Here is a 16,651-nt window from a genome sequence, read left to right as displayed (position 1 = left end):
TGCGACAAGACGTACTAGCAGGTCAGTCACAGCTCCTGTGTTGTGTACTGTTGTGTTCACTGTGACGTGTTGTGAGTTTTCTCAGGAAAGATGCGTTTTCTCTTCCAGGCTGACGTGAGGAGGCTGAACCCGTCTCATGCTGTCAAAATAAAACGACTTTCTGAGTATTTTGTGTTTGGAATCTTCTGTAATCTCACGTCGGCCGTGTCACCATGACTACTCCAGCTTGAAGAAATTAAAAAATCTTAAAACCTTGGATTTTTAGGAAGAAAATCCTAAAAGATGCTGCAACAAAGCAAAATTAACTAAAAGTAGCATGTCCTGCAGTAATGATAATGTTAATGCTTTTTGCTGAAATTAGTCACTGAACATATTAAGGCTATTTGCTGAAAATGGTGACACAATTTGCTTTAATTGCTGAAGGGATTTGCTAAAAAATGCAAAATACATTTTAAAAATGTTACATTTGCTAAAAGAACTATGAAAGAGAGCTGAAGTTGACCTCGCTTTCAAAAAAAACTTTAGTAATGCCAAATTAGCTAGTAAAAAGAAATCTAGCTTGTTGCTTAAATACTAGCTAAACTCAAAAATAGCCTAAAATTCCTCAGTAAACTAAATTAGTCAAAAACATTAGCCTGTTGTTAGAATTGAAGCTAAACTCCAAATTAGCATAAAACGCTCAGTAGATGCCAAATTAGCATACAAAAAATAGCACAATGCTTAAATACTATCTTAAACTCCAAAAATAGACTCAATTTCTCAGTAAACTAAATTAGTGAAAAACGTTAGCCTGTTGCTAAAATAGAAGCTAAACTCTAAATTAACCTAAAAAGCCCAGTAGATAACAAATTAGCCAAAACGTTAGCATGTTGCTAAAATATGAGCTAAACTCTAAATTAGCCTAAAAAGCCAAGTAGATAACAAATTAGCCAAAACGTTAGCATGTTGCTAAAATAGAAGGTAGGCTAAACTTCAATTTTTTTTTAAAGATTAAAAAATAACCCATGAATATATTGATTTGTGCTAATCTACTTCTGTTTTATTTGAAGACTTTCATATGTTTTCTATGGGGGATATTATGCTCAATATTACAAAAACTATAAAGTTTATGAATACCAAAAATACAAGCAGTAATGTTCGAACTAACTGAACGTTTTGATTTGATTATAATTCACACAATAAATAAAAAAACAGAATGTCTCAGTCTGAACCATTCAAAAATGCCAGTTTGACTTAAAATACAAAACTCATAAATCTGGATATTTCCCAATTTAAAGATTAATTTGTTTGATTTTGCTCTAAAAATGATTTAAATACTGAGTTATTAACAATTGATCTCACTGGACTTGAATCCACCTGTAAGAGATTCATTTAAAACGCCTGTGTTCCTCCTTCTTCATAACACCAAACTGTTTTTTTATCATATTAAAAGTGAGAAATTTGCTGCAGAAATATTGAAAGCATTAGCAGACAGCGCCCCCTGCTGCCCAAAGCTCACTAAATGCAGAGACCTTTTAAAAATTCAGAGAAATCCAGTTTCTAAAAACATGAATGAAAAGTGTAAATGAAACTCCTCAATCAGAGGATTTTCCCAACATTGTCACTTCATTGGGTCCATGTTTTCTGGTTATTTTTAAATGATAATCCATTCATTTAAAAAAATGGCACTTTGTGTCATAAAATGTCATTTTATAAAGTGAATCCCAGCAGTTTAAGCGGTATTTGGAGCATAAAACTGTTCATGTGATGCGTGTTCATGACTGAAGACGCCACTAAAACATCATTCTGTTCATCATCCAGCTGAAAAATGCTTTTATTTTTTAATTTAGGAGCAGAAATTTCCTCCTAAAAGATCTCAAGTTTTTCACTTTTCAGAAACAACGCGTCTATTCTCGGATGATGCCGCTCCTCGTTTTTCTTACATGTTTTCTTGAGCTTCTTTTCACTTTTTGTTCTGTGAAGAACAATCCTTTAGAGGGCTCAGGAATCAACACTCCAACATGGAGAGTAATGAGACTCACCTGTGTCCCGATTGGCTCACCTGTGCCCTCTCAATCAGCAGCTGAAAGCTTCTAAAAAGACTCGGTGCTGCTCGCCACTGCTCTGACCTGTTCAGTAGTTTGAGTTCAGCTGATCGACCTGATCGGATTTGCTGGTCACTGAGTTATGGCGACGACTGTGAGGTGAAGTGAGCAGCTTTGATGGGAGAGTGTGGATCCTAAGGGCTGCTCTGACTCTGTGGTTCTGTTTTTAGATTCTTGCTGTTAGCTTGGTTCATTTTTCAGAAACACAAAGTAAATGGTGAGTTTGTTGACTTAAATTATAGAGTGCCGCCTGTAAATCTGGGTAGTACATTTTATTTATCTTTTACAGCAATATTTTTAGGTTTATAGCCTGTTTCAGGAGGATTTTTTTTTTTTTTAATGTATGCATTTGTTACATTTATGAATTATTTAGCTGGCAAACTAAATATTCATCTTATAACTAGAATAGTTGCATTACCTATGATTGTGCCAATGTTTTTGCTGAAAGTACTTGAAGATGTTGACGCTTTTTGCTGAAAATGGTGTTGCAATTTACTTTTCTTAAAGGATTTGCTTTAAAAAAAAGCTATTTGTTAAGACTGGAAATGTTGAACTACGAAAGTGTGCTGAAGTTGACCAAAATTTGTGGTAAACTGCTTAAATATCCCTAATGCATGCTAATTTTGCAAAAATATTTAGTGTTGCTAAACTCTAAATTGGCCAGAAAAGAAGCTAGCTTGTTGCTTAAATGACAGCTAAACTCCAAAATAGCCTAAAATTCCTCAGTAAACTAAATTAGTCAAATGTTTCTAAAAATATTAGCACAAAAACCTTGGATGACTAATTGGCAAAATAAACTAACGTGTTTAAATTTTGGCTGAAATTTCTTAGTAAACTGGTGAAAAATTTAAAAATAGAAGCTAAACTTTAGGTGTAAAACTCCAGTAGATGACAAATTAGCCAAAAAAAGTTAGCATGTTGCTAAACTATTTAGTAAATTCTAATTTTTTTGAAAATCACTAATGAAATTATAGCCTATGAATATATTTAAAGGTTTGTTGCTAATCTAATTAAAATTTGGAAATTTTAAGACTCATTAATTTCCTTTGGGGCATAGTTTACTTATTTCAAAAACTAAAGTTTATAAATACAAGACTAATGTCCTGAACTTACTAAGAATTCACATAATTAGTTTGCAAACTTGATTATAGAAAATGTAACATTTACCTTGTAAATGTAGAACTTTATTTTACAATCTTAATAAGCAAGTTTTGTAACTAAATATCTATTGAAATCTAAATTGAACAATTTGAGCAGAATATTTTGCTTTTTAACTGAATATTTAGTGAAAGTAACAATAATAAATGCATGAATTAAAAGGTGAAAATCTGCATTTGAATTTTTTTTTGTTCTTAAAAACGCCAAAATAACCAAAAATATTGCTATAAAAACTTTCCTATGTAGATCTACAAACCACATCCTGTTCCTTACTGCTCTGGATTCTCCATTCAATGCTAAAATGTTTCTGACAGCTTACAACGGTGGATTTGATGGGAGTAAAGCTAAAGGGATGGCTGCAAGATTCAAACCGGACTCTAGTTCTGAACACGACTCTTCCTGGACGTCGTTTGATAATTCGGCCTCTAAAGGAAGTGAGGTGGGTAATGCTGTTTATCATTATGGGGTGTTTCTGCGGGGGTGAAACAGCTTTGTCTTCCAACAGCGACAGGTTACAGATCCAGGTTATCCGCCGCAGTGGATGCCCCACCCACCTCAGAAGCCCCAGGGCGCCCAATGGTCGAGCCATCTCCCGCCACACACGAAGATGTCCGGCTTTCCTCCACAGCAGCCTCAACAAATCAAGTTACCCTTCTACCTTTCCCAGCATCCCATGCACCCCGAAGGGCCTGGCTACCAGCCCCCACACCCCCAGGTACCCAGCTACTCATCCCAACACCCCCAGAGCCCAGAACTGCCCCGGTACCCATCACAGCAGCATGCTGAGTGGCAGAAGATGCAACAGCCCCCATCTCCCGGCTCGCCCCCTCAGCACCCCAAGCTGCCCGGCCATCCTCATCAGCAGCACCCCAAGCTGCCAGACTACCCTTCTCCACAACCGAAGTTACCCAGCTACCTCCCTGAGCAGCAGCACCCCAGACCTCCTGCTTTCCTGCCACCTGAGGAGTACCACAGCCCCCCCAGTTACCCTCAACTGCCCCCGGAGTCCCAGCATGCTCCCAGTTACCCCACACAGCCTTACCTGCCACCCATGCAACCACAGATCTACCTGCCCCAGCAGCACCATGGCATGAGCAGCTACCCGCCCCAACACAAGCTGCCCAGCTACCCCCCCCAGGAGCCAAAGCACAAAGACTTTCCTGGTTACCCCAACCAGCGACTGCAGAGCCCCGACTCCAGCGCCGAGCTGCCCCAGCATCCCTGGCAGAGGCCCCCGTCTGAACAGTCGCAGGCCCCCAGTTATCCACCTGCGGGTCAACAGCAACCAAAACGGCCGCAGGGGCCCCGCCTCCCCAGCCAGAAACGGCAGATGCCGCGCTACATCCCAAAGAGGGTCCCGCATCACAGCTTCATGCCGCAGCGGCCCCATGTACCGCCGTACCACTCAAAGCGCCCGCACTACCAGAACGGCTGGAGAGGACACTGAGATGTGACTGCAGTCTTTAAATAAAACACTTTAACTTAAGAAGTCTCTGTGCTGGATTGAATCAAAAGATTATTTTTCTAAATGCAACTTATAAGAACACCTACTGAATGCTGCTGAACACAACCTTAAGGAATTTGGTGCAAACCTTAAGTATGAAGGGTTGCAGTTCCTCTAAAGACCACTAGAGGAAGGCTGCAAAAGAGTACTTTCTCCACAGAATTCAATGTTTAATTTCTGCACCAAAGATGTGTACAATAGTTTAAAATTTTGGTCTGTATTCCCCACTTGAGGTTTAATCATAAAGTTATGCATCCAGTGACGACTCTAAAGTGCACATGGAGACAAATGGCCAGATAAGGAGATCTGGGAAAAATTGGAGCACCAACCCTAAAAGATTAAGGTTGGACCTCCATAACTTGAAGGTTTTTAGAAAAACGTCAAATTTTGGGAAAGTAAAGGGTTCATTTCAGAGGTGTCAAACTCTGTTTTATCCTAAACGGGATAAAAATGTATTAAACTAAATAATTTAAAGGGTATGAACTAGATATATAGCATTACCTGCAATAATGCTAATGTGAATGCTGCAAGCTGAATGTGGCTGCTGAAATTGATGGCTAAAAATGGTGAAGCTGATAGAAAGCTAAATGCCAAATTAACCTAAATAACTTGAATTGGCCAAAACCGCTAGCATGTAGCAGAAAAAATAGGTAAATTTCAAAATATCCTATAAAACTTAAAAAAAACATCAAATTGGCCAAAACAGCTAGTATGTAAATATTAGCCTAACTCCAAAACAGCCTAAAAAAACTTAAAAAGGAAAGCCTAAATTAGTCAAAACAGCTGGCATGTAGCTAAAATATTAGCTAAACTCCAAAATAGATTTAAAAAATCTTAGTAAATGCCAAAATAGTCCAGAAAGCTAGTAGAATGCTAATTTTTAAAACTAACTTTTTAACACAATTGTGGATAATAGAAAGGCAGGAACATTATTCCAGAATAAATCAACTTAAACCTTAAATAACTTTCAATATTTTACTCTCCATAAAAATATATTTTGTCAGACTTAAATGTGGCTGCATGGCTCAGTAAGTGTTGGGCTGCCATTCAGGAGACCTGGGTTCAACCCTGGGTTGTCTGCTGATCTCCATCCAGATTGGGTCCTTAGGCAAGACCCTTGCTGCTGCTGCCTGTGTTCCTTGTGCCTCTCAAAATACAGGGTTGCGTCACTAATCACTAATGTGAAACAGTTGCTGTTTCACTGTGGTGACCTGGGGGTGACCCATAATGGCACCTTATTCCTTATGGGATAAGCCGAAAGGTGAACAACAACATACTGTATAAGATAACATCGGACCATTAAAAACAATAGAATAAAATGATCTATAAGGCCAGATAGAAATACCCAGAGCGCCGGATCAGCCCCCTGAGCCTTGACTTTGACACAAGTGGTTTAAAAGCTAAAATGAAAACTATTAATTAGACTGTGGATAGTTTAATCTGTTTCCTGCACTAATCCCCATCCTGAGTTGCTGGAACCTATCCAGCTAATGAAGTATTAAGTTGAGGTTCACCCAGGATAGTTTCCAGTCCATCAAACACATTCACACACCTAAAAGATGATTTGGAATCCATTTGAATCTATGACTATGAAGCATGCTTTCAGACTGCAAGTAAACCCATGAGAACATGCAATATGAAAAGCTCCCAGTTGGGATTCGAATCAGTGTTTTTTTATGTGGGGCAGCCGCTACACCATTATCTAGCAGACAGTTACAAAAAAACAGTTTATAAATCTAAAATGACTTTTCAGTTTATCAGTAAGTAAAAGTCAGAAATCACTGTAGAATTATTGATCTAAGAGAAGCAGATGACACTTTTACTCTACTTTTTTAACACCCTGTTTGGTTTAATTAATTATAATAAACCATCTTTACAATTCCATTTGACAAGACATTAATAAAACTCAAAATTTCCTGGAGCATTTTGCCCCCTAATCAAATATTATTTACACACTATTTTATCTAGTACTAACAAGAAAGTTGATAAAATCTATCATCTGTCTCACTTTTCTAGATTAAAATATAGTCACTTTTATTTATTTATTTATTTTTTTACTTGTGTAACCCTCTCTGGCATTTATTTTGAAAAACTGATGTACATGTTTTTGTTCTGCTTACTGTGTGTCTGCATGTTCTCAATAAAGTTTAAAAAAAAAACCGTCAGCTTGTATTTCTCCCTCCGCTCCGCCAGGGGGCGAACTGCGCTGCAACAATCTATGAGACGCCCGCAGAAAACGTGATCGACATGTTCTTCTACCAATTGAAAGCGAGCGCGTTCGGCGGTCTGCGCTTGTTCTCCAGTGATTTACTTCGGTGGGCGGGGCCATGAGCGGCGGTCTCGTCGTTCCTCAGACTGTAAAATGTTCCGTGAATGAATCCGCTAACAAAAACAGAACCAGGTTTCCAAACGTCCCCGAGAACATTTGACATATCTGAAGCTGCATCCGGGGAAAAACTTCACTGCTGACCGCCGGTGAGAAAGATGCTAACCCGCCGCTTAAACGGATGCTAACGCGGAGCTGTGACTGACGCATGCGTGTCTTCCCCTGTAGAGTCGGGACCTGTGGCCCCCCTCCCGCATTGTCATCATGGGTGAGGTGGAGCTCTCCTGTCGGGCGTACGTGAAGATGTACCTGCACGCGTGCCTGTACCCGCGCGGCAGTATCAACGGCCTGCTGTTGTCCTCGAGTTCGGCAGAGGGCGCTGTGTGCGTCACGGACTGCGTGCCGCTGCGGCATTCGCACCTGCCGCTGGCCCTGCCCACGCAGGTGGCGCTCACACAGGTGAGGGGATGGTGTTAAAAGTAGAGTATGAAGGTGTGATGGTTAGATTTCGTGGTCCTGCAGTAAAAACCTGGAAGTACCAGGTGTTGCAGTTCCTCACGTGACCATCAGGAGCTGGTTTCAGACGCCAGCATCTCCCACGTGACCACCATGTTAGGCCTTAATTTATGTGCAGTCTAGTCTCTAAAAAAATGAATGTATATTCTTTAGTTTTCATGGATTGGTTGCATTCATTGACAGTATGTGAGAACTGGACTGAGTGACTCCACCCTCCTGGCGTTCCAAACAGGAAGTTCCCCGCTGGTTCCAAGAAGCCAAAACTCCATAGACTTCTATAGAGAAATAAACAGCATTTACTCAGTCATTAAAATTGTTCTGTCGTTCATTATAACTAGACCAATCAGATGCCTCAATGAAAGTAGGCGGAGCCTGTTCACCCTTATGTCCGCTTTCTAATGTTTGCTTCCAACAAGCTCACTCCTGATTGGTGAGACTCTTGACGAATCAATGTTGACTGATGACGTCTGGCTCCAACATGGCGGCGTCCGTATCGTAAAAAGAATGACAACTGTGAGTTGACTTCATTTGCCTAAACCACTTTCTGTTGGAAGTGGTCTCTTGAAGGCGTGTCCCCCAGTTTCCCCTTAGCCCCGCCCACTTTCATTCCTGAATGTTTCTCTTTGGCCTTTAGGGACCGTTTGGACGGCGGCCTTTGATCTGTTTACAGACGTCTGCGGCGCATCAGAAAGTTTTAGATTTTATGGCTTTTGCAGTAAAAACAAGATAAAAAAATAAATAAACCGTCTGACCAAAACAAGCGCTCTGCTTCTGCGTCCTCACAGGTGGACGCCTGGTGTTCCCAGACCCAGCAAAGGATTGTGGGATACTATCAAGCCAACGCCTGTGCATCAGACAGCAGGTGAGTTTCTGTAACTTTTTTTTTTTTTTTGCGGTTTTTAAAATGTGATTTGGAGAACATGGAAATCACTGGGTTCCTTCCCATCTCTAACCCCCACCAGCCCGACGCCGTGCGCCCTGAAGATCTCTGACAAGATCGCGGAGCAGTTTGACGGCGCCGTTCTGCTGATGGTGAGAGAACGCTGCTTTTGTGTTGTTTCCAGCGGAGCAGATGACCGACTGTCTGATCCATCAACAGCTGGACGGCAGCAAGATGCCTCCGGACTATCGGGTTCCTCCCATCGTGATGTACGAGCGCAAAGACTCCAGGTGGATCCTGAAGGACAAACACATGTAAGTGTTCTTCTGGAAATTTGGAGATTCAGTATGTCCTTTGTTTGGAGAGAAAACTCTATTTTCAAACCAATCTGATGAATGATTATAACGGATTAAATTAGAGATTAGATTAGCCGATAGGTGAGCAGAGCTGAGACAGGAAGTAGAGACTCTTAACCTAGATTACACCAACTTCCTGTCTCTGTGGAAGTCTCTGCTCATGCAGAGATGCTGATTCTGTTTAAAAATGTAGAATTTCTAAAGAGATGAAGCTGTTCTAACTAAAGAAAGTCTCAGCATCATGTCTCTGCTGAGACTTCCTACCAAACCCCAGTCTCTGATTGGTCAAAGTTTGACTGGTTTAACTTTTAACGTTTTAGACGTAAAGCCTGAAAACAGTCGTAAAAACTTGCGCAAGTTTATATTGGCAAGAGTCTGATGATGCGATACGTATCGCGATATGATCCATATCACAATATATTCCTGGACTGAACATGAAATTTTCACTTTTTTTTTTTTTAAAAGAGTTTGACTTAGAAAAAACTCTACTTGAATATTAATGCACCTTTCATGTCAATAAAACTTAAAAATAATTTTATGTAATGATCACAACAGTATCTCATATATAAGTTTCTTCTACCCACAAATTCTTGCTGCTTTTATTTTGGTAAATTAAGAAATACCGGTATATGAGAAATAATATTCCAAACAGGAAGTGGCTCCAAAAAGCCAAAATCCCATAGACTTCTATAGAGAAATAAACAGCTGTTACTCAGTCATTCTATTTGTCACAATAACCGTTCTTAATCTGATACCTTTTTAACATCTTGATCATCTTCAGTTTCATTATATTTTTATTGTAGTTCAAGTTCTAAACTGGCCAATCAGATGCCTCAATTAAAGTAGGTGGAGCCTGCTGGCCCCCACGTCCATCACGCAAAACGTTTGACAGTTTCCTGCTGTGAGATCCTTAGTATTGGGGCCAGTTTACAAACAAACTTATTTAAATTACAGCTTTAAGTCTCGTATATTTACGAGAATATACAAGAATATTTATATCTTTAAAAGTCATAGGTTAAATTTACAGCTTTTATTCTCAAAAGGGATTAAAGTTGTAAATTTGAGAGAAAAAAAATGCATACATTTACAAAATTAAAAGTTGTAAATTTACAAGATTAATAGTCGTAAATTTATTAGATTAAAGGACGGAAATTTACAAGATTATAAATCGTAAATTTACTAGATTAAAAGCCATAAATCTATGAGAGTAAAAGTTATAAATTTATGAAAAAAAGGTAAATTTACAAGATTACAGGTCGCAAATTGATGTGACTAAAAGTTGTAAATTTATGAGAAACAAAATGTAAATTTTACTATATTAGAAGTTGTAAATTCAGCCTATGAGTTTTAACTTTTAAAGTAAGAAATGTATGAATTTTAATCTCATAAATTAAAAGGATTTTTTCTCGTAAATTTATCACTTTAAATCTCACATTTATGAAAAAAAAATGTACATTTACGAGATTAAATGTTGTCAATTTTTGTAGAACAAATTGCATAAATTTACAAGATTGAAAGTCGTAAATTTATGAGATTAAAAGTTGTACATTTATGATAAAAAACTCATACATTTATTAGATTAAAAGTTGTAAATTCAGCCTATGACTTATTAAGTAAAGAAATTACGAATTTTAATTTAATAAATTAACAAGTTTTTCTCTCGTAAATTTACAACTTTAAATCTATAAATCGTGGATTTATTAGATTAAAAATCGTAAATCTATGAGAAAAAAGTTGTAAATTCACAAGAGTAAAAGTTTTAAATTATGAGGAAAAAAAACATGTAAATTTACGAGATTAAAAGTCGTAAATTTCTGAGAAAAAACTCGTAAATTTAACTTTTTGGTGGCCCTAATACTCCACCATAGATCCTTCTAGAATGTCAATGAAAAGTCAGAAAACCTCCAAGTTGAGATGGAAAACAGAGGCTTTTATTCTGAAATGTTTTTCCAGTAGAGTTTTACTCTGAGGAAGCACCTCATGGTGCATTCAGGGTCCAACTGTAGTCCTTTCCCTTCATGACTGAGTCATTGTGCTGCATTCAAGGACATCTTCTAAAGTCTGGAGTTTAAGATTCATTCAAAGTAACTTTTACTAATGAAGAAATAGAACGACAACTTTCCTGCTGTTGAACAAATGTGTAATCTGGATGGAATGATTGTACAAAAAGTGGCTGTGGGTCAGAGGTTTTTACTTGGAAGAGGTTCGATTCCCGCCCTGAACACCCATATGTGAGTGTTCTTGAATAAGACACTGAATCCCACGCCGCTCCAGAATGATAGTATTTTCAGCTTCTTAAGGAAAGTTCTGGAGGAAATCTCTGATTTAGAGATCCTGATCAGATCAATATCTGCAGCCAGTTTGGTTGTGGTGTTGGCCGCTGCACCACATGACCTCTGTATTCACCCCTGACTCTCTGCCCCCCCAGGATCATGCTCAGACAGTGGGAGGAGACTCGGGCCATCGCCGCCCAGATGCTGGAGGCGGGCGATCACGCTCTACTGGTGGACTTTGACAGCCACTTGGACGACATCACGAAGGACTGGACCAATCAGAGGCTGAACGCTAAGATAGCAGAGCTGTCCTCGCCCCCCAACGGGAGCATTTAGCCCCCATTATTTCTGTGTTCACCCCCTCCCAAGAACCCACAGAGACATCTTTATTTAAAAAGCGAGGGGACGACAACAGACTGACCTGTTGGTACATCCCAGTCTTCCACCCCCTCCTGAGTTGTGGTACAACCCGACCTACTAACTTAAACCCCTTTTAACCTGCAGCTCTTGTCTTGTGGTTTTTCACGTGCACACACACATGCACACACGAGGTTCTGCAGGCAGACGTCAAAGACGATCCGATGAAGCTTCAATCCGGGTTTTTCCAAACATTGGAAGAAAGACGATTGGACAGAATGACGGATCAGATCATCAGGAATCTGAAGCTCTAAGCTCTAAGTGTGTTTTTCCTCCATCTTCTGAGGAATGTTCAAACGTCCAAAAGTTCCTTCAGTTTTAGTGTTTCCTGATCCTTCACACCTTGAGGTTGACTGGATTTCAGGGCTGGAATGTTCAGACTTGGTCTAAAGGTGACAGAGAAGTGCAGTAGATCTTTGTGCAAAAGCTTTAGGAGCAAAACCTTCAGGTTCAAGCGTCCTCGTTGTGGGAGGGGGGACAGACCAGCCGGCGGTACTCCTCCCGGTTCCTCAGTCAGACGGGAGGAAGTGCTGAGAGTTCCTGGTTAGCCGACGGCAGCACCGACACCAGGTTCAGGGTGATCTCCCCCAGCGGAGACTGGCTGGCCAGAGTCTGGAGCACCGAGATGGACTGGAAGATGGAGTCAGCGTTCCGGACCTGCTCCTCCGCCCAGGGAAGAGAGACCTGCAGAGGAGGCGTGGCCATGATGATGAGGAGGAGGAGCTACATCTGAACCCACAGGTTCCCACAAACCCTTCATTGGAGCCAAATAAATAAGATCTCTGATTTTTATTGATTTTTTTCACTACTTTTACTTTTGTCAATAATAGTTTAGCTAATATTTCAACTACATGCTAGCTGTTTTGGCTAATTTTAGGTTTTCTTTTGTTTTTTAGACTAGTTCAGAGTTTAGCTGATGTTTCAGCTACATGCTAGCTATTTTGGCTAATTCAGGCTGTTATTTTTAGCTATTTCAGAGTTTAGCTAATATTTCAGATACATACTATCTGATTTGGCTAATTTAGTTTTTTTTTTGTGGTTTTAGGCTATTTTGGAGTTTAGCTAATATTTTAGCTGACTCAGCTTCAGTATTTTCAGGCAGACGGAATCAGTGCCCCCCCGTTATTTGACGTAGAATATCTAGTAAAAAAAAAAATTCAGCCATAACAATAAACTCACAAAAGCCCCAGAATAAAATCTGTCATAATCATCCACCCTTTTCTTAGGCTTTTTGGGAGAAATAATGACTGTAACGACACATGGGGGGAAGTACCTTAGCACAACACCAACTTGGTCATGTTACAAAGAGACGACTAATAAAGTTACATAAAAAGTTATTATGTAATACAGTTTTTATGAATGTCAGATGAATTTGGCGGAATTCAGCTTATTTTTTCTCTCTGGCACTTTGACATCTACGCCTTGAAGGAGACGACCAGGTTAGCCTTACTCTGAACAACAGAAGAAAATTTAACGTTCGGAAAATGGAATCTTGATTTTTCTCTCGAATAAATCCTCCAAATTTATCGATAAAATCAATTTATTGCCCAGCTCTACTTTTAATGTAAAAACAGACATGCTAGCAGTTTTGGCTAATTTAGGCTACTTTGGAGTTTAGCTAATATTTCAGCTGCGTTTAGCTAATTTAGGAGCCATAGGAATAGGTTAAGCCCCGCCCACGGTTCTGTCTGTGTGGGGGTAACAACCAGATGACGCTCTCACCTTGGCGGTGATCAGTTTGGTGCTGGGGTCCTCGCTGGGGGTCAGCTCCTCCCCGAAGCACAGAGTGAAGCTGCACTGGGGGGGGTCGCCGCCATTCGTCCGGAAATGGTCCAGTTCTGATCCGACAAACGGGGGGAGTTAGACAGAAGTAAGGGTCACCAAACCCCCCTCACCTCCCGTTGGACTCACCCTGCCTGAAGGCCTCTTTGTTGAACAGCAGCACCGGCTCCGTGTTCCGCTCCATGCGCCGCAGGCCCGCCTCACAGCCGTGCGGTCCAATCCAGAAGACCCGCCCCTGGCAGAACCTCATCCCGTAAACACCCTGCGGCGAGGACGTCAGCACCACCCCCTTCTCCATGAAGGGCAGCAGGGTGAAGAGGGCCTGGCGCTGCTGGCCGGCGGGCAGCGTGGCGGGCGGCTCCGGCAGAAGGATGCGCGGGAAGTTGCTGCTCAGGACAGCCGGCGTCGGGGGCAGGGCGGACGAAGGCTGGTACAGGATCCGGACGTCGGAGCCAAAGATCTGTCGCCTTACCACCTCCTGACCCAAAAACTGAACCGCCACCACCAGGGAGTCCTGACCTGCAGACAGCGGACATGAGCGCTACCATTCAGGTGGGCGGGGCTTCGGGAGCATCATCCCTGTACCTTCTGCGGGGGCGGAGACGCTCTCCTCGATGCGAACGTCCAGCTGGATCTCGCCCAGAGCTGCAGAAAGAGCACGTTACGGCGAGGAACGGCGATCTGACGTCATTCAGTGGCGAACAGACTCACCGTCGGGTTGCAGGACGGTGCTGCTCTGCAGGAACTCCTCCGTCTGAGATGGGACGGCGCTCTGCAGCAGAGGCTCCGCCTCCACCTGTTGGAGAGAGAAAAAGAAAACCTAAAACTGAAGTTCAGCGTGAAGCTGCAGCATCATCCTGGCTGACTCACCGGCGGGGGCGGAGCCTCTTCGATTTTTATCTGTTTGACCCGACTGCAGTCGCTCTGGGACTCGCTGCCACGCCTCTTCAGCTTCCTGCCGCCCTTTTCCTTGCTTGTCTTCTCGGGAATCACCAAACCTGGAGCAGGAAGTGTAAAAACAGCCAATCAGGTGAGGGCTCAGAAAGCTCATTACTTACTTTACTAAACAAACTTCTGTAGCAAATGTGAGGAAATCAACAGATTTTAGAGAAATCAGTCAAAATTCGGGGGAAAGTAAAACTGGCCCCACCCTGCTCGCTGATGGGGACGAGCCGGTAGACCTTGTAGGGTTCAGAGATGTCCAGCTGGGCTCGCTCCGGAACCTCCTTAAACTCGGGACTCTTGTTGAGAGCGCAGCGAAGGCGGGTCTTCCAGCCCGCCGGGTTATCCTGACCCCCGTCCGTCAGCTTTCCCTTGAACTGCGCCCACGCCTGCAGACAAGCAGCCTGTCAGCCTTCAGCGCCGGCCGTTCACCAGCTCTGGTTCTGATCCGCATCCTCACCTTAAAGATGGCGGCGTCTTCATCTTTGCGGAAGTCCTGCTTCCCTGCGTGTTTCCAGGGGATGCGGAACATGGTTTTGGCGTCGTCGTCCCACATCACGCCGGGGTACTTCCCGCTGCTGACCTGGAGAACATCAGAGGGTTTGAAATCTTACAGGTTGCAGTTCCACAACTGAACACAGGGGGGCAGCGGTCTGTTGAGCCGCAAGTTAAAACACTAATATTTTTAACTCTTGAACACCTGAGGCGTAAATACTAAATATTAACATATTGTAACTTTTTAACCGTTAACTAGATAATGATGGAAGGGGGAGGTGCTAACCTTGAGTGTGCACGCGCTTGTGTGAGTTTGTGTGCGTGCCTTTGAGTGTGTGCGCGCCTGTGTGTGCACCTGTAGGGGTGTGCTAACCTGTGTGGGTGTGTGCACGCCTGTGGGTGTGTGCGCACCTGAGAGAATGTGCGTGCTTGTGTGTGTGTGTGTGTGTGTTTGCACCTGTGTGAGTGTGTACATGCCTGTGTGCGCACCTATGTGAATGTGTGCGCCTGTGAATGTGTGCGCGCGACTTTGAATGTGTGCGCGGTTGTGAGTGTGTCCGCACCTCTGTGTGTGAGCTTACCTGTGTAAATGTGTGCACCTGTGTGTGCGCGCCTGCAACAATCTTTACTGACAAGTGTGTGTGGGTGCACCTGTGTTTGATGGTGTGTACCTGTGTGTGCACCTGTGTCACATGAAGCACAACATAAACCAAATATGAAAGGATTTGTGATTATTTCAGTATTGTGCATAATTGTTTATTTGTATTGAATCATTTCTATAAGTAGGAAAAGAAACACTTTGATGTAAAGGACAAAAAGAAGACATACTTGACCTTAAAATACCTTAATTCATTGTGTTGAGGGAAAAAATCGAAATCGTGACTTTAAGTGTGAATGGAATCGTGGTTTGACTGAATTGTTACATCCCTTATTCATATTAATGTAGATTAGTGTGAAGCTGCAATAAAACCTGCAGACAAAATTCAGGGTAAACTCCCTAATCCCCGCTACCTGGACTCACCTGCTCGATGATCCACGAGCGCAGTCTGCGCGTGGAGCGCATCCTCACCGCGACCATGACCTGATAAACCGGGTTTGACCGAACCGGCGGAAGTAAACCTGTTGGTAGAAACAAGGAAGAAGAAAAATAGAACTTTATTTCCCTCACGGGGAGAAGTCACACACGGCAGCTCAAAGAAAAACAAAACTATTACAGCTCTGATATCTGATATCAAACAAACAAATGTGCGCGCGCGCGCTGCCTGTACGGAACATATTTCCGACTTAAGACGAAAAAACGAGCTTTGTGTTTCTACATAATACGTTTGTGACTGAAACTTTTAAAATTAAACCGTTTTTTATGTTATATAGTGCGTGAACCTTAACCCGCTTCTCCCACACACGCACACAGCCGCCGCTCGCGCCTTCCATTTATTCACATAAATCAGAATTACAGATAAGACGTAAAATCAACAGAAAAATATAGTTAAGTTTCGTTTACCTCAGCGGTGTTTCCTCTGCGAAGCTTTTGCTTTCTGTTAATCTCAAGTTCGAGTCCGGGAGTCCCGCTCCCGCCCCCGGACACAGCCTTTTCCCCGAAACCACGTGACTTTACAGAAACTACCAACCGAGCCACTGACCGCTAGAGGGCGCCAAAGCACACAGACCCAAGTTATTATTTCCATCAGTAAATAAAATAAAAAATAGCAAATAAAATCCCATAAAAACAACAAATGTACCTTTTGTGATGGTGGTTTTGAAACAACACATCACTTTATTTTATTTATCCTTAAATCTTTTGGGATTATTACTATTTAATTTATTTTTCAAAATATAATTTCTCTTTTTTTCCTATGTTGTGGAAGCATTTTTAGATTATTTTACTTTATCTTCCTGTGGCTCTCTTTAGGGGATGCCG

General features: G+C 41.9%; 4 protein-coding genes across 4 annotated transcripts in view; 3 read left to right on the top strand and 1 right to left on the bottom strand.

The window, feature by feature from the left end:
* LOC112151484 (uncharacterized histidine-rich protein DDB_G0274557) overlaps positions 1–164 on the top strand; it is a gene marked incomplete in the record, with an annotated part of 863 nt that extends 699 nt beyond the window's left edge. Inside the window, 2 exon segments of the mRNA XM_024280446.2 lie at positions 1–21; positions 109–164. Of these exon segments, the coding sequence (XP_024136214.1) occupies positions 1–18 (18 nt within the window).
* Positions 165–2,023: 1,859 nt separating this feature from the next.
* LOC112151063 (calcium-binding protein P) lies at positions 2,024–4,728 on the top strand. Its single transcript, XM_024279708.2, has 4 exons — positions 2,024–2,183; positions 2,255–2,301; positions 3,557–3,681; positions 3,748–4,728. Exons 1-4 carry the CDS (start codon positions 2,167–2,169, stop codon positions 4,687–4,689), a joined length of 1,131 nt encoding a protein of 376 aa, XP_024135476.1. The 5' UTR covers positions 2,024–2,166; the 3' UTR covers positions 4,690–4,728.
* A 2,251-nt stretch (positions 4,729–6,979) lies between these two features.
* On the top strand, positions 6,980–11,600 carry emc9 (ER membrane protein complex subunit 9). The gene is made up of 6 exons (XM_024280265.2): positions 6,980–7,221; positions 7,301–7,531; positions 8,374–8,450; positions 8,551–8,620; positions 8,688–8,782; positions 11,253–11,600. Exons 2-6 carry the CDS (start codon positions 7,337–7,339, stop codon positions 11,431–11,433), a joined length of 618 nt encoding a protein of 205 aa, XP_024136033.1. The 5' UTR covers positions 6,980–7,221; positions 7,301–7,336; the 3' UTR covers positions 11,434–11,600.
* Positions 10,734–16,417, bottom strand: irf9 (interferon regulatory factor 9). The gene is made up of 10 exons (XM_024280264.2): positions 16,235–16,417; positions 15,755–15,852; positions 14,699–14,821; positions 14,447–14,627; positions 14,167–14,294; positions 14,008–14,092; positions 13,882–13,941; positions 13,426–13,815; positions 13,237–13,352; positions 10,734–12,198 (listed from the first exon to the last, which is right to left on the bottom strand). The coding sequence occupies exons 2-10, from the start codon at positions 15,809–15,811 to the stop codon at positions 12,028–12,030; spliced, it is 1,311 nt and encodes a 436-aa protein (XP_024136032.1). The 5' UTR covers positions 15,812–15,852; positions 16,235–16,417; the 3' UTR covers positions 10,734–12,027.
* Between the last annotated feature and the right edge of the window lie 234 nt (positions 16,418–16,651).

This window comes from Oryzias melastigma, linkage group LG20, assembly GCF_002922805.2.
Source record: "Oryzias melastigma strain HK-1 linkage group LG20, ASM292280v2, whole genome shotgun sequence".
NCBI classification, from domain to species: Eukaryota; Metazoa; Chordata; class Actinopteri; order Beloniformes; family Adrianichthyidae; genus Oryzias; species Oryzias melastigma.
The sequence above is the reverse complement of the archived record's forward strand: the minus strand, read 5'-3'. Positions and strand labels throughout refer to the sequence as shown.

What these genes read in the sequence shown, in the direction of transcription:
- emc9 (XM_024280265.2), top strand. Translation starts at nt 7,337, where the DNA reads ATGGGTGAGGTGGAGCTCTCCTGTCGGGCGTACGTGAAGATGTACCTG. An exon ending in ACGGCGCCGTTCTGCTGATG is followed by an intron (nt 8,621 to 8,687) that starts GTGAGAGAACGC and finishes ATCCATCAACAG; the next exon opens with CTGGACGGCAGCAAGATGCC. An exon ending in ATCCTGAAGGACAAACACAT is followed by an intron (nt 8,783 to 11,252) that starts GTAAGTGTTCTT and finishes CTGCCCCCCCAG; the next exon opens with GATCATGCTCAGACAGTGGG.
- LOC112151063 (XM_024279708.2), top strand. An exon ending in TCAGAAACACAAAGTAAATG is followed by an intron (nt 2,302 to 3,556) that starts GTGAGTTTGTTG and finishes TGTTTCTGACAG; the next exon opens with CTTACAACGGTGGATTTGAT. An exon ending in CGGCCTCTAAAGGAAGTGAG is followed by an intron (nt 3,682 to 3,747) that starts GTGGGTAATGCT and finishes GTCTTCCAACAG; the next exon opens with CGACAGGTTACAGATCCAGG.
- irf9 (XM_024280264.2), bottom strand. Translation starts at nt 15,811, where the DNA reads ATGGTCGCGGTGAGGATGCGCTCCACGCGCAGACTGCGCTCGTGGATC. An exon ending in AAGACGCCGCCATCTTTAAG is followed by an intron (nt 14,628 to 14,698) that starts GTGAGGATGCGG and finishes GCTTGTCTGCAG; the next exon opens with GCGTGGGCGCAGTTCAAGGG. An exon ending in CGTCTCCGCCCCCGCAGAAG is followed by an intron (nt 13,816 to 13,881) that starts GTACAGGGATGA and finishes CGCTGTCTGCAG; the next exon opens with GTCAGGACTCCCTGGTGGTG.